Below are 17,136 nucleotides of genomic sequence, written 5' to 3'. Positions count from 1 at the left end.
GATTTTGTGCTATTTTGTGTGAATATATGTGTGTGTGTGTGTCAAAGCAAGAGGCTGTTATCGCTCCATTTGACAGCATAAGTCACGAATTGCATAATGCCTCCTCTGTCCTAGCATTCAGTATTTATTTGATGCTATTTTTAGCGCTGTAAGATTATATAAAATGAGACGCACTGTTCTACAAACATGTGATCTGCATCACTGAGACTTCTTACATGCTCTTTGGCTTTCCTTATATATTTCATTCTTTAGAGACTTCATAAAGAGGCATGCACAGTAGGAATTGTATACATTAAATGAAAAATCTGGATGCCTGCACTAAGAGGAGGAAGCATTTGTTAAACTCGTGAAATAAATTGTGTGTCTGTTTGATTGAGGACCGTAGTCTTCTGGAGAATCTCTGTATCCTCCCTAGTTACATTGGCATTCTTCACAAGAGACAATAAGCCCCTTGATTCTTTCACAAGAAGGTAATCAAAACAAATCTCTGGTAAATTAGAGTGATGCAAGCAGAGAACAAGTAAGAGGGCTGAGGTGGAGGTCTGTGTGCTGCATGGGATTCATCACATGCCTGTGTGTGTCCCTCCTGCAGCTACATGAGGGAGATTTGTGACACAGATTTACTGCAGCCTGTGTTACCTAACCTCAAAATCAGACCCCTCTCGTACACATGCAGACCCCCACCCCTCCTTTACATACAGACACGCTCAAGGCACAGACAGCCTGGTCACGGATATGAGGGGGGGCTATATGAAGTCGGAAGGGGGAGGGGGGGTGATGGAAGGAAAAAGAGGCCGTACTCCTCTCTGCGGATCAAGCGTCCGCCTGTCTGGTAATGTGTTGTCATTGACCAATTAGAGAATCCAGATCAAACAGGCGCAGGCAATGGCCTCCTCGCTGCCCCTCTCTAAGCACTCTACTCTTTTTAATTGAGCACATTTGTGGAATGAGAGGCTTCTCCCCGGAGGGACTGATGGCTGCAGATACGAGCAGGCTGTTAACTCAGGATCAGTCCGCTCAGCAAGGTTATCAAACAATCTGCTGATTTAAAAAATATATCTTTATTAGCTCTGCCAGTTAGAGGATTTATAATGCACAAGTGTGGAGTGGTTATTTTAAGAGGCGGATATGACAAAGTTCTTCAAAGAGTTGAAATCCTGTGTTTCTGCTTTTTGCAAAATATTGGAATATAACTTTTTCAGCTCTTCTAAATCAAATCATAAAGTTAAAGTGGGAGTAAGTAACTTTTGCGTACTGTTACTACAAATGACAAGAACATGACAATATTGAATTCTTAGGAACGATGCAGCAGCGGAAGTAGAAGCCATTGCGTTTGAGAGTATTTATGAAACAGCTAATCTGTGCACAAGTTGCAACAAGCCACTGGTTACAGTATACCAGGAAGAGTCAAGCTCTAGCAGCAAATCCTCATAGCATAAAAATGAAGCTATGGTCCATTTAACTGTATAGAAATGTACTGTTTCGGGGCGCTGGTGGCCTAGCGGTCTAAGCGCCCCACATACAGAGCCACAGTCCTTGTTGCAGGGGTCGCCGGTTCCATTCCCGGCTGCGACCATTTACTGCATGTCTTCCCTCGCTCTCTACTCCCCATATTTCCTGTCTCTCTCCAGCTGTCCTATGGAATAAAGGCAAAACAATATATTTTTATATATATATATATATATATATATATATATATAGTAAAAAAAAAAGAAAAAAAAAGAAATGTACTGTTTCATATGTAACAGGGAAACAAATGTATTATTTCCCCTTTAACAGTTCTATAATATCATGTAAAAACTTTTTGTATAAACTTTCTAAAATCAAAATTGGAGATTAAACTTTCTATTTTTCAAATAAAATAAGTATAATGTTAAATATTTCTTTAAAAATGATGACCAAAAATTCAATAAAAACACGGCTTAAATTGAAATTAATGGAAAATGTCTTAAAATGTGATTTTAAAACAGCATTCTTTAAGGAGTATATTAAACAAAGTCCAAATGTACTACTTTCAGCTCCTGAAAAGTCAGAATTTTCTGCTTTCCTTTGTTGTGTAATATTTGGTACTGATGGTCCTTGGATTTTGGGTTTTTACTGAGACAAAATGAGCAAATTAAGACCACTCACTTAGCTTGGGTATCTGTTTTTATCCTAAAACAGGCCCTACTAATCAAAAATAATCCCTAAAAGATGATATCATTCATTGGTCGCAGTAAAGATACAGACACTGCTTCTGAAACGTTAATATTGAGATGTTAGCGAGGTCCTCCTGAGCACTGGCAGTTTGATGGTCTGTCTTCCCAGGCTTCTTGGGTGAAACAGAGACAGCTCATGTTGCTGCTGTCCATCAGTGTCTGAGTACGTTGAGCTCATGCACTATTTAAAATCTCCCCCCTCTCACTCTCTGACTCTCTCTCCTCCCATTCACTCAAAGTCACAAAAGGCCAAAGGTCAGCGGCACAATGGAGACGAGGAGGTCCTCCATCCCCCTGCCCACGCCTGTAACCTCATCAAACACACACGCACACACGCCAAAAACACAAACACACACACACACACACACACACACACACACACAGAAACAACCTCCCCTACTTATCAGTACTGCCTGTACACCTTCCACACTTCCAGGCAGTGAACGCACAAACACACATACTCGTGTTTGACTCTCAGCCTTCTTTGAATTCCTTCCCATGTATCTTACAGCTCGCCTGTCACTCCTCCCCCCAGCACTATCAGTCTCTCTTTCTCTCCCTCCCTTTCTCCCTCTCTCTCTCTCTCCCAGACCTCATAATGTCTCCTCCTGGGTAGCGGCTGCGTCTGCTGCGGCTCCCGCTATTTCAAAGTTTTAGCTGGCCGGATTAAGCGTGGTATGTCGAAAATGAACAGCCACTCGCAGGAGGGACACATGAGCTGAATGCATAATAAACCGGGAGACTGGCAGGGAGAAAGAAAAGAAGAGAGAAGAAAAAAAAAGTGGATAGGAAAAAAAAGGGGAACACTCAAAGTTTTTGAGGCAGTGTCAAGGCAACAATATCACTCACCCAAATGGAATAAAATGTCTCTGACTTTTCCTCTGCACTCGTGATGAAAGACAGTTTAAAGTGCTGGGCAGAGTAGTATTGACAACTTTTTGTCAACAAATGTTGAACATATTTGCACAATGGCTATTTTCCAGTCATGTCCTGCTACGGATGAGAAGCTCAAACGCTGTTCTGTTTTCTGTTAGATAACTTATGTTATCTAGGAAGTGCTTGAATGCCACCATAAAACCAAATAACTTGATGTTAATGTTGGCTATCAACAAATAGGCTAACTAATAAGTGTAGCTAAGGTATTGTAAGCAAACCTTACTTTATGTAGCAAATGCTTTAATGCTAGCATAAAATGAAGTATAAAGGAAGCTTGAAACAAATAACGTCATGTTAATGTTAGCTTGAACCAAATAGGCTGACTAATACATGTAGTTGAGGTAATGTTAGCATACCCATCTAGGAAGTGCTTGGTTGCATAATCTGCTGACTTAAGGTATCATTGAACAAATAACCTGATGTTAATGTTAGCTTGAAATACATTACTAGCTGAGATGATAGTGCCCAACAGCTTATGTTTAGATCAGAGGTGTCAATCAGCGGTAGCTAATAGATTATCAAATACATTGTGTTACTGTGAAATGTGGCCAGATTTACCTCAGGGTTTTAACTATAAGTTCTTTTTTAAATCCTCAATTTGTGAAAGAGGGATGAAATGAGGTACCCTTCATTAAAACGGATCATCACCTTCATCGCCATCACCATCATTTGCATGTGAGCATCCCACCCTGAGCATGATGTCAGAGGAGAATGGCCGTGATGTGAATACAATTCCTAGAGGGTATTATTCTTACCAGAGAGGAGGCCCCATAGGCAGCCACAGAGTGTGTGAGGCTAGCTTGGTAATGCTGCTAGCTTTGCATTTTGAGGCAACGTGCAGTCATGTGGCTCATCTGTGCTGCCTCCAGCACCCCAGGGGAATTGACCCTCCACCACTCCCCCCTCCTTTGCTATTAGCGTGAGGGTGGAAGGAAATTAAAAGAGTAGCTGTTTGGAGGGCAAACAGGAGAAGGAGAACCCACTGTGATGTAGCTACAGGACCATCTCTTCTCTCTATGCTTGCTCCGGCAGGGAGGCGACTTCGAGGGTGGGTGGTTGTGGGGGGCTTGGGTGGTGAAGAGAGACTGGCCCCCATCTGCTTTTGTCCTTTTTTTTTTTTTATCGCAGGCCTCTGAGACTTGGTGAAACGTTACACTTGGTTAGAGAGGAGATATTGCTTAGGCCCCTCTATGATCCCAGGCCCTCTGTTTTCTTCCTCTTCTTCTGCTGCTGGGAGCAAAAGGGAGGGGAGGGTGGTTGTAGCAGCAGCAGAAGAAGTGGTGGGGGCTTTAACCTACCCTCCTGCTCCCCCCCGCACCCCCCCAACCATGCATGCTCCCTTTGCTTTTCTAATCACGCTGCAGATGTGCCTGATGGCTGAACAATCTCTGTGTGCTGAACGTGGGGCTCCCGCAGGAATCCAGGAGGCTTGCTTATGTGAGCTGTCATGAAGGGGGGGGGAGAAAAAAAGTGAGAGGGCAGGGAGGGAGGGAGGGAGGGAGGGAAGAAGGGAGGGGTTGGCATAAGAGAGAGAAAGAGAGAGTTGGAGGGAGAATGGGAGATGGAGAAAGACAGAGGGGAAGAGGGAGAGATCAGTGAACAGCGACCAACGCAGCAGGGCTCCTTGGATTGAGTGTGTATGTATAAATGTGTGTGTGTGTGTGTGTGTGAGTGAGTGAGTGGCACAACTGCAAGCCCACCCTCGCTCCCGGTTGCTGCTGGAGCTGCAGACCAAACCACATTAAATAAAAGAAATCCATTCCCAAGCCTGTTAAGGAGCCATGTGGGGAAGTGTGTGTGTGTATGTGCGCGCACACACTTGAAGTGGCTGTTTGTCCATATGTGTGTTCACCAGCAAAGAAACAGGGGGGAAGGGAGGAGGAGGAGGAGGAGGTGATGGAGGTAGAGGGGGAGGTGGGACAGGCAGGAGGCAGCTCATATTATCCTCGGTGCCAGCTCTGGATGGAGGCTGCCGAGGATTATGGCACATTCTGTAAAGGCAACAATGGAAGCGGTGCCGATTCGTACACATTTCCATCCTCTCTTGCTTTTTTTTTTGCCGAACAAACACAGCTTTGTCCTCACTGCCTGCCTGGCCACTTACCAGGCAGAGAACCAGGCAGACACCTGGAGTCCTAGAGCTGCCCTCTCAAAACTAAACACCCCCCCATCCCCTTTGTGGTGCGGTGAAACGGCGTCTCTACAGTGTTGAGATAATTAAAGGGGAGCTTTCACACCCGGCCTTGGCCGACACTTGGAAGAAAACAAGACATATCTCGGAATCAGAGCTCATTAAAATCATGAGGGTGAAGAGATGCTTCTTCCCCCTCCTCCCTCATCTTTATCGCCCTTAAGCAAGTGCTGCAAACAGCCGAGCACTAGTCACTGATGGCACAGATTAGTCCTTTATTGCCTAATTCACCTACAATAGACGACACACAGGGACGCCATCACCTTGAGCAGCACGACAATGTGTCCCCACGAGGTGCCAGAGTGATGCTGATCCCTCCGCTCAGGCCACCTCCTTCTGTTTTAATAGTGTCAGCAGTAGTTTGAGCTTTCGATTAGTGTGTGTGTGTGTGTGTGTGTGTGTGTGTGTGTGTGTGTGTGTGTGTGTGTGTGTGTGTGTGCGTGTGTGTGTGTGTTGACGGGGGGTGTTTCACACAGCTCTGCGGAGGTGTAACACCCTGCCTGTAGTGTTGTTGTAAAGCACATTAGGAGTGACTGAGGGTGTTGTTATGGTATCATGATGCCGGTCCAGCACTCAGGGGAAGGTGAGAAGATCCATGTGTGTGTTTTTGTGTTGAAGTGTGTGGTCGCGATGGTGGCCAGCAGCGCTGCGTGCTGTCTTTTGACCGTCCAACTCTCCGCTTGTGTGATACTTTGGCCAAGTCCCACTTTATTTCCAAAGCTTTATCTGTGTCTTTCAGTACGAGTTTGGTTTATTTAAAGTCCCATTCCCTTTTTAAAAATGTGTTGAACTAATTATAATTAACACTCAGTGTGTGGACTGATGTATTTTTACATTAACCGCTCTTTTACAAAAGTTTCTCTGTACTGAGCAAAGACATACATACATACATAGAGGAGGATTTTACGGGTTCATGGAGCTACAATTTCAGATATCATAGCTATTTACTAAGCTTGTTTTACAACTTTTCTAATGTGTGTGAGGTCTTCAAACTTTACTGTATTGTTGTTCCTGAATGTCTCCTGTAACCTGTTTCAGATATGCTTCAAATACTCTTAAAGGGTTTCAGATATTTGCGCGTACGCCAGTCAGGGCACCAGTTTGATTCTATGGTTTTGTTTCGTTTTTGTCATTTACATTTTTTTTTTTGTTGAATTTTTAAGAAACATATAAACAAGTACAGGGTGTTTTCAAAGACTGAGTCTTGTTTTGGCGTGGACATTCTCTGACATGTCATATAAAAAGTAAGATTAGACAATCAAAACAAATACATCACTTATAAAAATAAATCCCAATATAAGAAATCAAGTCCATTAAATAAAAGTGTCCTGCATTTAGTCTCTGGTTCCAGTGTTTTTGTCAGATTTGTAATATTTCCAAAATATTTCCCAGGGGCTTGTCCTATCCTCCATGTTGCCCTTCAGTCTGCAGAGCATACACTCATAGGACACCGTCTCTACCATTGCATCAATCCATTCCCTCAGATTAGGAGACACAGCTGTTTTCCAATGTCTTAGAATAACTCTTGAAGCCGTAACCCATGAGAGGCCCACCATGATAACAGAAAATGTTCTTCTTGTCATAGTTGGTATTTGGGATCTGTCCCCTAGTAGGCACATTGCAGGGATTCTATGGTTTTGAACTCCCTGAAAAAGGTGGCTTGTTCCTCTTGTATGAAAAAGTAGCCTATATGACATTAAGACATAATATAACAGCCAGGAGTGACTACTGTTTTAGGGCGGCAAAGAAGAACGCCCTTGCTGCTAGTAGAAAAAGTATGCTAAAACACACAGCACGTAGTACAAGTACTCAAAGTTAGCAGAATGTCAGTTATCTATGTCATTACTCATACTCATTACTCTCATTACTTTAAGTTTAGATTTTTAATTGTATTTAAATAATTCCAAAAAGAAGAGAACAGAGAGGTATTCTATAGAAAACAGTTAATTATTGTCAGGCGTTTGCAGATCCTTGACATGGAAATGGCGTTCGGGGCAGCTGAAAACGCAAACTTTTGAAACCAGGTTCATAGTGCTACTACCCCTACTGTCTCTGTGTAAACTAGCAATACGGGATACTCTAAGAAACCTTGATGTCACAGCCCCACTTGAACATGGTTACTACACTAAGTCAAATAGCCGTACGCAAGTGGAAGAGCTATAACAACAATGGCAGACTACAGAGCTGTGTTTGTGCTGCTGAGTCTACTGAGTTTATGAACGCTTGTCTAGCAAAATGTAGATTTGCTACGTTCGCCATCACCTCCTTGTTTGTTTGTACTCACAGCTCTGTTAAGAAAGCCTATATGTGCAGGACATAGCATGGAAGTAGTATCGGTGACAGCATCCATCTGTTCCTGACCGCTGTTTTGCAGCCAATCAGTGGCGGCAGCCATATTGGAAATACAGAACTCAATCAGGCAGAGTTTGATGTAAAGAGGCAGAGTTTGAGCCTCCTAGCCAACAGCTATGTGTTCCCGTCCGGGTGTCAAGTCAGTCATATCCTTATTTGGACAAAAACTCGTAATCTTAATATCTTCTGAACCGTCGCGTTGGAAAAAAATTCAACCCCATACAGTGTGTGCTGATATCAAAATTAGCTACGTAGAGCCAAGCCGTTTTTTGAACCAGGCTGCAAACATGTTAATTAATGCTGCAAAGATCGTCTTTTTTGAATTGGTGTCTATGTGGTTTCCGGTGTTTCTGCAGCCAGCCTCAAGCAGATTCTCGATGAACTGCATTTTATAACACTTCGGCATGGGCTTCATGTTTTGAGACCGGAGGTTGCCGCTTGGTGCGGACATGTTCTTCAGAGGTGTTTTATTACAAATTTTCGTGGATCCGTGTTCACGTGACTCGTTTTCCCAATTTTGTCACGTGAACGTAGATTTTTTTTTTCTCTAATGCAAAGGAATGACTTGCCCATTTTTACGGGATTGTTCTTATCTAAACAAGTAGTCCTTGTTAAAAATGAGGGCTTCTTTGACAATCTATGATGGATAACAGAATGTTGTAAGAGGCAGCTTGCAGGGCTCTCACCCACGTTAGCTTATCTTGTTAGATGCTCAGCTTGTTTTTCTAGGGTAGGATTTCATCAGTGTGCTGAACCAGGCTATGCAAGAATGCTAGTAAATATCTCACACACAGGATCCTTGGTAAAGCCCATAGATGCTCATTAATAATAAAAAAACATTCATTTTTATCACGCTAGTGTAGGAGGACTACTTAGTCTCGGCCAATACTCAAATCTACGTGTTGGTGTAAGCATTGGGTGTAAAATAAGTGCTTCTATATCTGTGAATTTAATAGCAGTTACTTTCCTGAGCACAATGATTTCATAACTAGTGGCTAGGGGTCCAAAAATAGACCCATGTTGTAATAAAATTGTGAATATCCTTTCAGCAGCCCTCTGCCTGGCCCTAGAGTAGCCTGACTGTTTTGGTTCACAAGCCATTTATATGAATAAATTAAATCTGTTTACCACTTCCCTGTGCCTTGACGGCTCAGCTGAGAGACTGTGTAAAGCTGCGAGGGTTCGTGATCCATTTGTTCTGCTGTGATGGTGGGATAAAGCTAATCATTGTCTACTCCATTCCCCCTCAGACTGTTTTCATCCTGCGGAGCAGAGGCGCGCAGCTCGTCTCTGTTACATTAACGGCTAGAAAACTCTTTGAAGATGCAGGGTCGGGGTTTTGGGTCTCTGAAATGATGTTTAGATTCCAAACTGTGCGATTGTGACAGTTCAAAAAGCAATCTTCTCTTACTTACTGGAGATAATGTTCTGCTTTAGTGTCTCCATTCAACTTTGCATAGCGTCTTCCAGTGGCACAGATTTGTCATCGAATTAAATCTGCGGCTCTTTTCAAGGTACACTTATGTAACATGATCACGTAATGAGACAAACGCGGACCCTGCCTGATGGGAGACAATCCTGTCCTCGGTGGGGTGCCGCGCGGGAAACAAAGCTTTAAAAGTGGTGATACAGGGGGAAGAAAAACATTGTTTTACCCCTCAAGGTGGGCTGATAGCGTTGTGAAAAGCCCATTTGAAGTAGTAGGCCTCATCTGTCAGTGGGCAATGGAGGAGGCAGCCATGCAGAAGCCCCCTGATTATAAAGAGATAATTTCATCCAATCCTCCGGTGGTGCTCCATCACCTTGCTGCCATCCTCCACTGCCTTTCATATTTGTTCCCGGCCTGCATCTCCTCACCCGTTTCGTTTTATTACAGCTCCCACTCAATACATATATTTTAGCTCCCCCTTGAATAGGAGAAAAGAAACGGGCCTCCCTCCTCCTCTCCTCCCCTCCTCTTATGTGTCTTTTGTTGTGCAGGAATCCACAGCTCTCAACTTGTTGTGTAACGCCTGCCTGGTAATTTAGCAAATTAAGCTTGAGTAACGCATGTATCAGCACAGTTTTCTTTCCGGATTTTCGCGGGTAACTAGCTGAATCAAGGCAAATAAGTTCACATTAGGTAATGACGCAGGGAAAATGATAAATGATAACATCTGCAAGATAGAAAGGAAGCATGTAAATAGCGGGGAGGGCTCATAATTGCATCTGTTGTCATATCTCCACAGCATCACGGGTTTTAATCTTTAATTTGGCTCTTGTTAGTCATTAAAGATATAACAAAGGACAAGTGTTTAATTAGAGCAAGTGAATATCTGGAAATTAAATTACTCCCCGGCACTGTTGTGTCATATCTCGTGAGGCAAATAAATGTAAATGACAGACAAAGTTTTAACAGCGCTCGGAGGTCAGAGGTATCATTACAGCATGAGTTCAACAGAGAAAAGCAGGGGTGGTGAATGGCAGGTTCATTTTAACTCACTGCTTGAGAGAAAGCATGGAGAGAGAGAGTGACGGGAAGGGCAGGAGGGGAGAGAGACAGCAAGAGGGAGAGCAGGTCGACTGGCTCATCAATAACCACAAGGTCAGACAGGCAGTGGCGGGCTGAGTGGGCCCTGTTAGGAAGCAGCAGCTGAGGATTTGTAGAGCTTGTAAAGGCTTAAAGCAACACCGCTCCGCCTTCTTTGTGCCACTCGCCAGGCCTTTGAAGGGCCAGGGAGACACCTGCTGGTGGCTGAGGGACACAATGCATTGACAGGGGCAGGGACGCCCTCGCAGAGGATCAGCTGGCATAGAGAGGGGACTGATGGGGTTGTTAGAGCAGCTAAGAGCAGAGGGATGTAAAGAGAGTTTGTGTATGGATGCATATGATAGATCAGGGTGAAACACAAGATGTCTTTCTTGGAAATGCTGTAAAAACAGGACCATTTCTAGCAATTGTGTTAGTGGTGGTGATGATGATGATACGCTTGAAATGTATTTTTTTTAATGTAACTTTTTATTTTTATTACTAGTATTATTTTTTCATTTTTTTTTTCATTGTATCCCTACATTTCTACTGAAGATAAAATACTTATTTTTTGTGTCTTCAGTTTTAAAAATCTACAACTAAGCAAATAGGAGCTAAAATAAAGGATAAGATTGAAAAAAACCTGCTAATCATACAGACTGGTAATAAAAATGTTTAAAAGTTATTCATGCAGTGATAACAAAAACATTTAATTTAAAATGTGCAATGTTTTTGCAAGTCATTAATGTGTCTTTAAAAAGCATACTCCAAATAAACGCAAAATAAACCAAATTTGTTTTTTAATCAATTGCTTTTTTTGTCCCAATTGGCACACCACAGTACCACAGTAAAGCTGCTGCAGAGTCTTCCTGCTTCCTGCACACCACAGTGATACTGCCAGTACTTTGAGTTTGAGCTACCACCCATAGACATATAAAGAGTAGACGCTGCATCGACCGCTACTACCTATTGGCGCTGACGAGCCGTGGGGCCGCCATCTTGGTCCAGTCACCCACTCCACCCAGTGTAATCTGTTAGGCAGGCGCAATTAAGTGTCAGCGCATTTAATCAATCATAACTCACTGAATACTAAACTGATATTCATGCGTTTTTTTTTCTGCAAACGTCATACATGTAGGTATGATACAGGACACATGGTTCAGGGTATCTTAATATTCATGGTGGGCTTAACAGTAATAGAATATTCTGATATGTGATATATGTGATGTATGATAGGTATTTTGCCGCACAGTGCTCTGGCATCTTGAAGTCTTTGCTGCTTCAGTTTACGTTTACATGTAGGATCATGGGTAGGATGACCGGACCAAGATGGCGGCCGTATTTCTTGCGCCCCAGCAGCCAATGCGGCGTCTACTCTTTATATATCTATGCTATCACCTATGAACTGAGCACACAGGTGCAGCTAATCAGAGTTATGTCATTAGGCAACCACATCAAAAAGGCCAGTGGAGCACTATATATCGCGGAATTGGGGGCAACTGATGGCAGGACAGTTAACATTGTGGAAGTGCTTATTATTTATTTGACTCCAAGTCATGGTTTCAGACCACAATGGGGCATTTATTTGAATAGTTGATCTAAAATTCAGTATCATAAAGTAAATTTCATTACATTTATATGATTTCGCAAATCAAAACGCTGGTAAGAATTGCTTTACATTGTTTACATGGACTTAAAAAACTGATGTGACTTCAAAATTATTTTACACATGATGCTATTACTCATGATTAAATGTTAAAATTATGGCATTAATGGCTATTTAAAAAATTAATCATTTAACGGCCCAAACTTGACATACTTTTACTTACTTATTAAAAGTATCACTCTGTCACCATGTGCCACCTTTTTAAAATCATCTTTATTGCATTTATTGACAATAACAGCAGTGGATTTATGAATGTACACTTGTGGGTTTGAGAAGGAGACAAAACTGATGAGAATGAAATTTAAAGTAAATTCAAATACATTGAAGGGTAAAATTAAAGGCTCAGTAATGTAAAATATTGCACCGTGAATACCGCAGAGTCTATTTGACATCATGTCCAGCTACCTGACACCCCTAACATCACCCCGCATCCCACAGGGGAAATTTCACGCTGAGAGGGGACATGTGTTAACAGTCAACTCAGGTAACTCTCATGAAGTAGAGCTCCTTGTGCTTCTAGAAATGTCCTTTTTTTTTACCGTCTAATACCTTAAAATAACCACATTTAAATAATTTAGAGGAAATTAAATCTAATTTTACTGTATGACTCCATCAACCCACAAATCCCTGCCACCAAGTCACTGAGGTGTTCAACTGAAGAGCCCAGACATCCCATGTGTCTCAGAAATTCCTCTTTTTGCATCTTCAAAAATGTCACAAAATACACACTTCACATCTGCAAAAACCAAGTCAGCCAAAAAAAAAAAACTCCTCCGATGTCTCTCTTTCTTTTATGAGCTTTCTAATTTATGGAGAGGAATGCACTCCTGTGCCCTTCTCTCCTCTCAAGCACAGGCATGAGCAGCTCTGTTAGGTAGCATAAAAGCTCTTTAGCTGTCTAGTGGAGTAGATTACCGGCCCTGCCGTTAAATCCAGCTAGAGACCCCTAAGTGAGCATTATCAGTGTGATGCAGCATACTGCCTCCTCTCTCTCTCCCTCTCTCCTTTTTTCTTTCCCTCTACGTCATCTCTCCAGTACTTTGTGCAGAGAAATTTCTCTCTCTGTGTGATGGTAATGGAGAAAGATGGAGTGGGAAGGAGGGGGCTTTGAGTGATGGAGGGGCTGCAAGTGTTTGAGTGAGAGACGATGCACGGCAGGAGTAAGAAGGAAAGATTGAGACAGGGTGAGATAAAGAGGACATCAAGGGGGAGAAAATGGTTAAAAAAAGGGAGGGGTACACTCCTCATCACCCATATATGTGCTTATTAACTCACCCATCCATCTATTCGCAGCTGCAGGTCACCGTGACTTACAGCCGACAACCTGTGTGTGATATTTATTTGACGTTGAACGCAACATTAAATCAAACCCCCACAGGCAGGATTGATAACCCGTAATGCAGCTTGTAATACTTTCTAACTTGTGATAATGTTATGTAGCATGTCAGATCACAGCCCCATTGTTTGCCTAACATGAAAAATTATTCCTCTGGAAAAAAGAGAGAGATAGAAAGAGAGGGAGAGAGAGAGAGAACAGAGAAAGAGGTTTTTCCATAAGCGGCTGCTCCAAAATCAATAGTGCGCTGTAAGGGGTTTTGTTAGAGGAACTCTTATGTGTCGAAGAGGAGGAGGAGGAGGAGGGTGGGAGGAGGGAAGGGGGGTGAAATGAAATGTAGAGCATGTCTGGGCCAAGAGCACACATAATTGTTAACCAAAGATTACATAATGACTAAGTAATGTAAACAAGGAGCCACATGCCAAGTGGATGTTCTCACAGGCCGAGGCAGAGGTGCTTCATGCAGTTTTTCGGACACACTGGTGGGCTCTACATTATGTGTGTGTGTGTGTGTGCATGTGTGTCTGTGTTCATTTTCACCCCGGGGTGCCTCAAACATGGTCAGACATCCTCTCTTAAGTCATCCTGTGTGCATTCAGGGCAACCGCCAGGGCTTGTTGAGGGTGTCACATCGGCTGAGAGCGATGTCATCCTCTGGGCTCTCGGTGGTGCTTGTCACCTGCCAAATCAATATCCCCCCCCTGTTCAGCTCACAGCCACACACACACACTAACACACACTAACACACACATCAGTATGTATGCACTAAACTGCAGTGTGGTGGTGGTGGTGGGGAATGGATTGGCAGATTCCCTGAGAAGAGGTGAGCATTAACACATGTCTGTTTTTTCTGTTGCAGAGAGCTGCAGTTTAATGGCTGGCAGGTAGAGGCCGAAGAGGGACAATCATCATGAACTCGATTCCGTCGATGGACAGACACATACAGCAGACCAATGATCGTCTGCTGTGTATCAAACAGGTGAGCAGTGACAGGTGTCTGATTTACCAGGTCAGGTTATAATACATTAATGAGAGCTGACACATGGATAGTAGATTTATGTCTTCAATTACATGTGACACAGGTCTCAGTTTTATCCCTTTATTATGAGTATCTCAGCTTTTTGGTGTTTGGACTCCTTCTTCTTTTTTATATAAGAGAAATCAACAATTGGGCAACATTTTAAAAATGCAACAACGGTGGAGGACCAGAGTCAACAAATAATCAGGTGTGAAGAAAGTAGATATCAAACAAGCACACAAACAAAATAAGAAAAACAAAAAAATCAAGTTAATTTGTTTTATATATATATATATATTTTTGTAACTTTTTTTAATGTAACAACAAGACAAAACAAATACAATCAAACAGGTGCTCAGACATGTGAAATGAAATAAAATAAAATTGATAATATAAAAAAAAATTAATAAAATAAACAGATAAATAAATTAATAGAAAACACGTGAAGAAGTGTTGTTGAAATATAATTTTAAATGACAAAATAAGCAAAGAGAAGTAATAAATAAATAGAAATACATATATATATATATATGTGCACACACATGCATACGTATACATACACATACATACCCACATAAATAATGTGGAGAGAAAGCAGAGAAAAAAAATAAAAATAAAAAACATAAAAAGTCTATACAAAGCTGCCAATTAAATTGTGTACTCTAGAGTGCTATGCGTCAAGTCTGCATATATAAAGAAATACTCCACTTTCATCACACGTCAGCCTCATCCAAGAAGGCAAGGAACAGCCTCTAGCATATCAAGTTCATTTTGATGGTGTTTTGTGTTGAAATTTAGAGTTTGTGTGGTTCATTGTGGGGAACATTCAACTTGTACTCTACTAGAAAAATATTCAAAATGAATTGAAATGTTCCTTTGTGACATTAATTTGAAGATTGTACTACTTATTACCTCACACGTACAGAGAAATTACCAAAAAAAGAGCAATTTTGAACTTTTAATTAGTCTTACAAAAGCAACATTTTTATCCTTACCTTGTCGAAAAGTTTTAGCTCTTTAAGATAATGTCTGAAACTTTCAAACTCCATATTTGTCTTCCTCCTTTTTGGGAGTTTCCCTGCTCTCAAAGAAGTTGGAGAAACTAAACATACAAGCTAAATAAACAGTGACACTTTGACAAATTGGTGTAGTAAACCTTCCAGTGTGCGTTATGTAAGAGTCCCACTCAGCTCCACCTGGAACAATAACAAAACCCTGCTTCCAGGTTAACACAGTACAAGCATCTGGATTTTTCCTCAGCAGGAAATCAGCAGCAATGATGTAGAATCATGAGCAGGGCTCTCACAATGCATGGGATGATGACACTGTGGATACAAGTTGTAGAGTGAGGACAGGTTTTGCTTCAGACTTGAGTTTACTGCTTGATATTTCTTTATTAAGAAACCCCATACACAGCAATTCTAATCCATAACTTATTTCCAAGCAGAAATGTCAAACAGCCAGTTTCTTAAATTAGATGATTTCACATTTTTCTTTGTAATTAATGAAAGTAAATAAAGATAATGTGGATGTTTTTTTTACAGTTGCTTGAACAAAAGAAGCAATCCGAAGACAATTATTTGGGCTCTGAAAAATTAAGAGCTTGGTTTGTTTTTTCTTTTTAATTTTGTATTCTAAATAAGGAAATAACTTATTGTCACAATAAGAGATAGTTTATTTAGTATTGAAAACCTGAATTGTTACAGCGTTTTTTTGGGGGGGGGTTTGTTTATTGATTTTCACATAGAAAAACAGTCCCATCCAAAATTAGAGGTTGGTACGTGTTCCTTTTTTTTTGGAGCAAAGAAACACACAGATGACATACGAAATACAAATCAACAAATAACCCCCCACCCCGACACACCCTCCAGATTAACTAAACAGAACCCCAAAAATGGAGAACATAAGACAAAAAGCAAGTATAATAAAGATAAACAGATGACATGACATAAGAAAGAGTCCCAGATTTTTTAAAATATATGAGCTTTGCCACTCAGGGTCAGCCTAATCTTTTCAAGTGTAAGAAAATAAAGTACACTCTTAATCCAGCTTGAATGGGTAGGTAGGACAGAGGACTTCCAATTCAACAATATCAGCCTTCTGGCCAACAAAGTCATAAAAACTAACATGTCCTTCTTGGCTGGAGAAAGAACAGATAGAGGAGGAGACACACCAAACAAAACAGTACAAGCATTAGGGACCAGTCTTACCCAAGTTAAAATAGTCAACGTTCCAAATACCTCAGACCAGAACACATTTAGAGAGGGACAGCTCCAGAACATGTGAGTGTAATGTGCCGATGCTTGTTGACACCAATCACACAAAGAAGCTCATCTTTGCCAGACAAGCTTCAGTGTAGTGAGCTCGGTGTAAAATCCTACATTGAGTAAATCTGTGTTTGGCACAAATAGATGATCCATGAATGCTCCGCAGCGCCTCCTCCCAAACTTCATTAGAGACCATCTCTCCCAGTTCTGATTCCCAGGTAGCTTTAAGGGTGCTAAGTCAATATTCTTAAGTTAAGTGTCACATTTATATTCAGTTGTTTGTGGAGAATTAAAACTTAAAGCTTGTAACTTTTCCGACATATTCACAAAAAAACAACATCATCTTTAAGTGGATAAATAGATATGAGGTTTTATCACTTGTGTAACTTCTATGTATCGATGTTCTATTTATAGATATGTACGTCTGCTGGATTGTTCTTCATATTTTGACAGAGAAAAGTATTGAACTGCAGTCTCCCTGTTTGGCCTCAGTAAAGTGACTAATCTGTTGGGTCTTTCTATCAGAGGACTGTGGTGTGACTCAGGTTACTGACTGAGGTCAAAGAGCAGAGCCCCCCCCCACCCTCCCCCATCAACACCCTTCTTTCTCCCTCCACCAATACTGACTCCCAGGGAGTTCTTTTGTTCTGCTCTGAGCAGCGT

General features: G+C 41.7%; 1 protein-coding gene across 5 annotated transcripts in view; it reads left to right on the top strand.

Moving 5' to 3' along the window:
• Window positions 1-17,136, top strand: part of LOC117830512 (zinc finger MIZ domain-containing protein 1-like) — a 245,299-nt gene that overhangs the window by 171,824 nt on the left and 56,339 nt on the right. For all 5 annotated transcript variants that reach the window (XM_034708659.1, XM_034708657.1, XM_034708658.1 and 2 more), the window contains one exon: window positions 14,048-14,167. In XM_034708659.1, coding sequence (XP_034564550.1) covers window positions 14,099-14,167 — 69 coding nt within the window. In that variant the 5' untranslated portion in view covers window positions 14,048-14,098. The remainder of the gene's footprint in view (window positions 1-14,047; window positions 14,168-17,136) is intronic.

The sequence above is a fragment of the Notolabrus celidotus genome, chromosome 18 (assembly GCF_009762535.1).
Source record: "Notolabrus celidotus isolate fNotCel1 chromosome 18, fNotCel1.pri, whole genome shotgun sequence".
Classification (NCBI taxonomy): domain Eukaryota; kingdom Metazoa; phylum Chordata; class Actinopteri; order Labriformes; family Labridae; genus Notolabrus; species Notolabrus celidotus.
The sequence above is the reverse complement of the archived record's forward strand: the minus strand, read 5'-3'. Positions and strand labels throughout refer to the sequence as shown.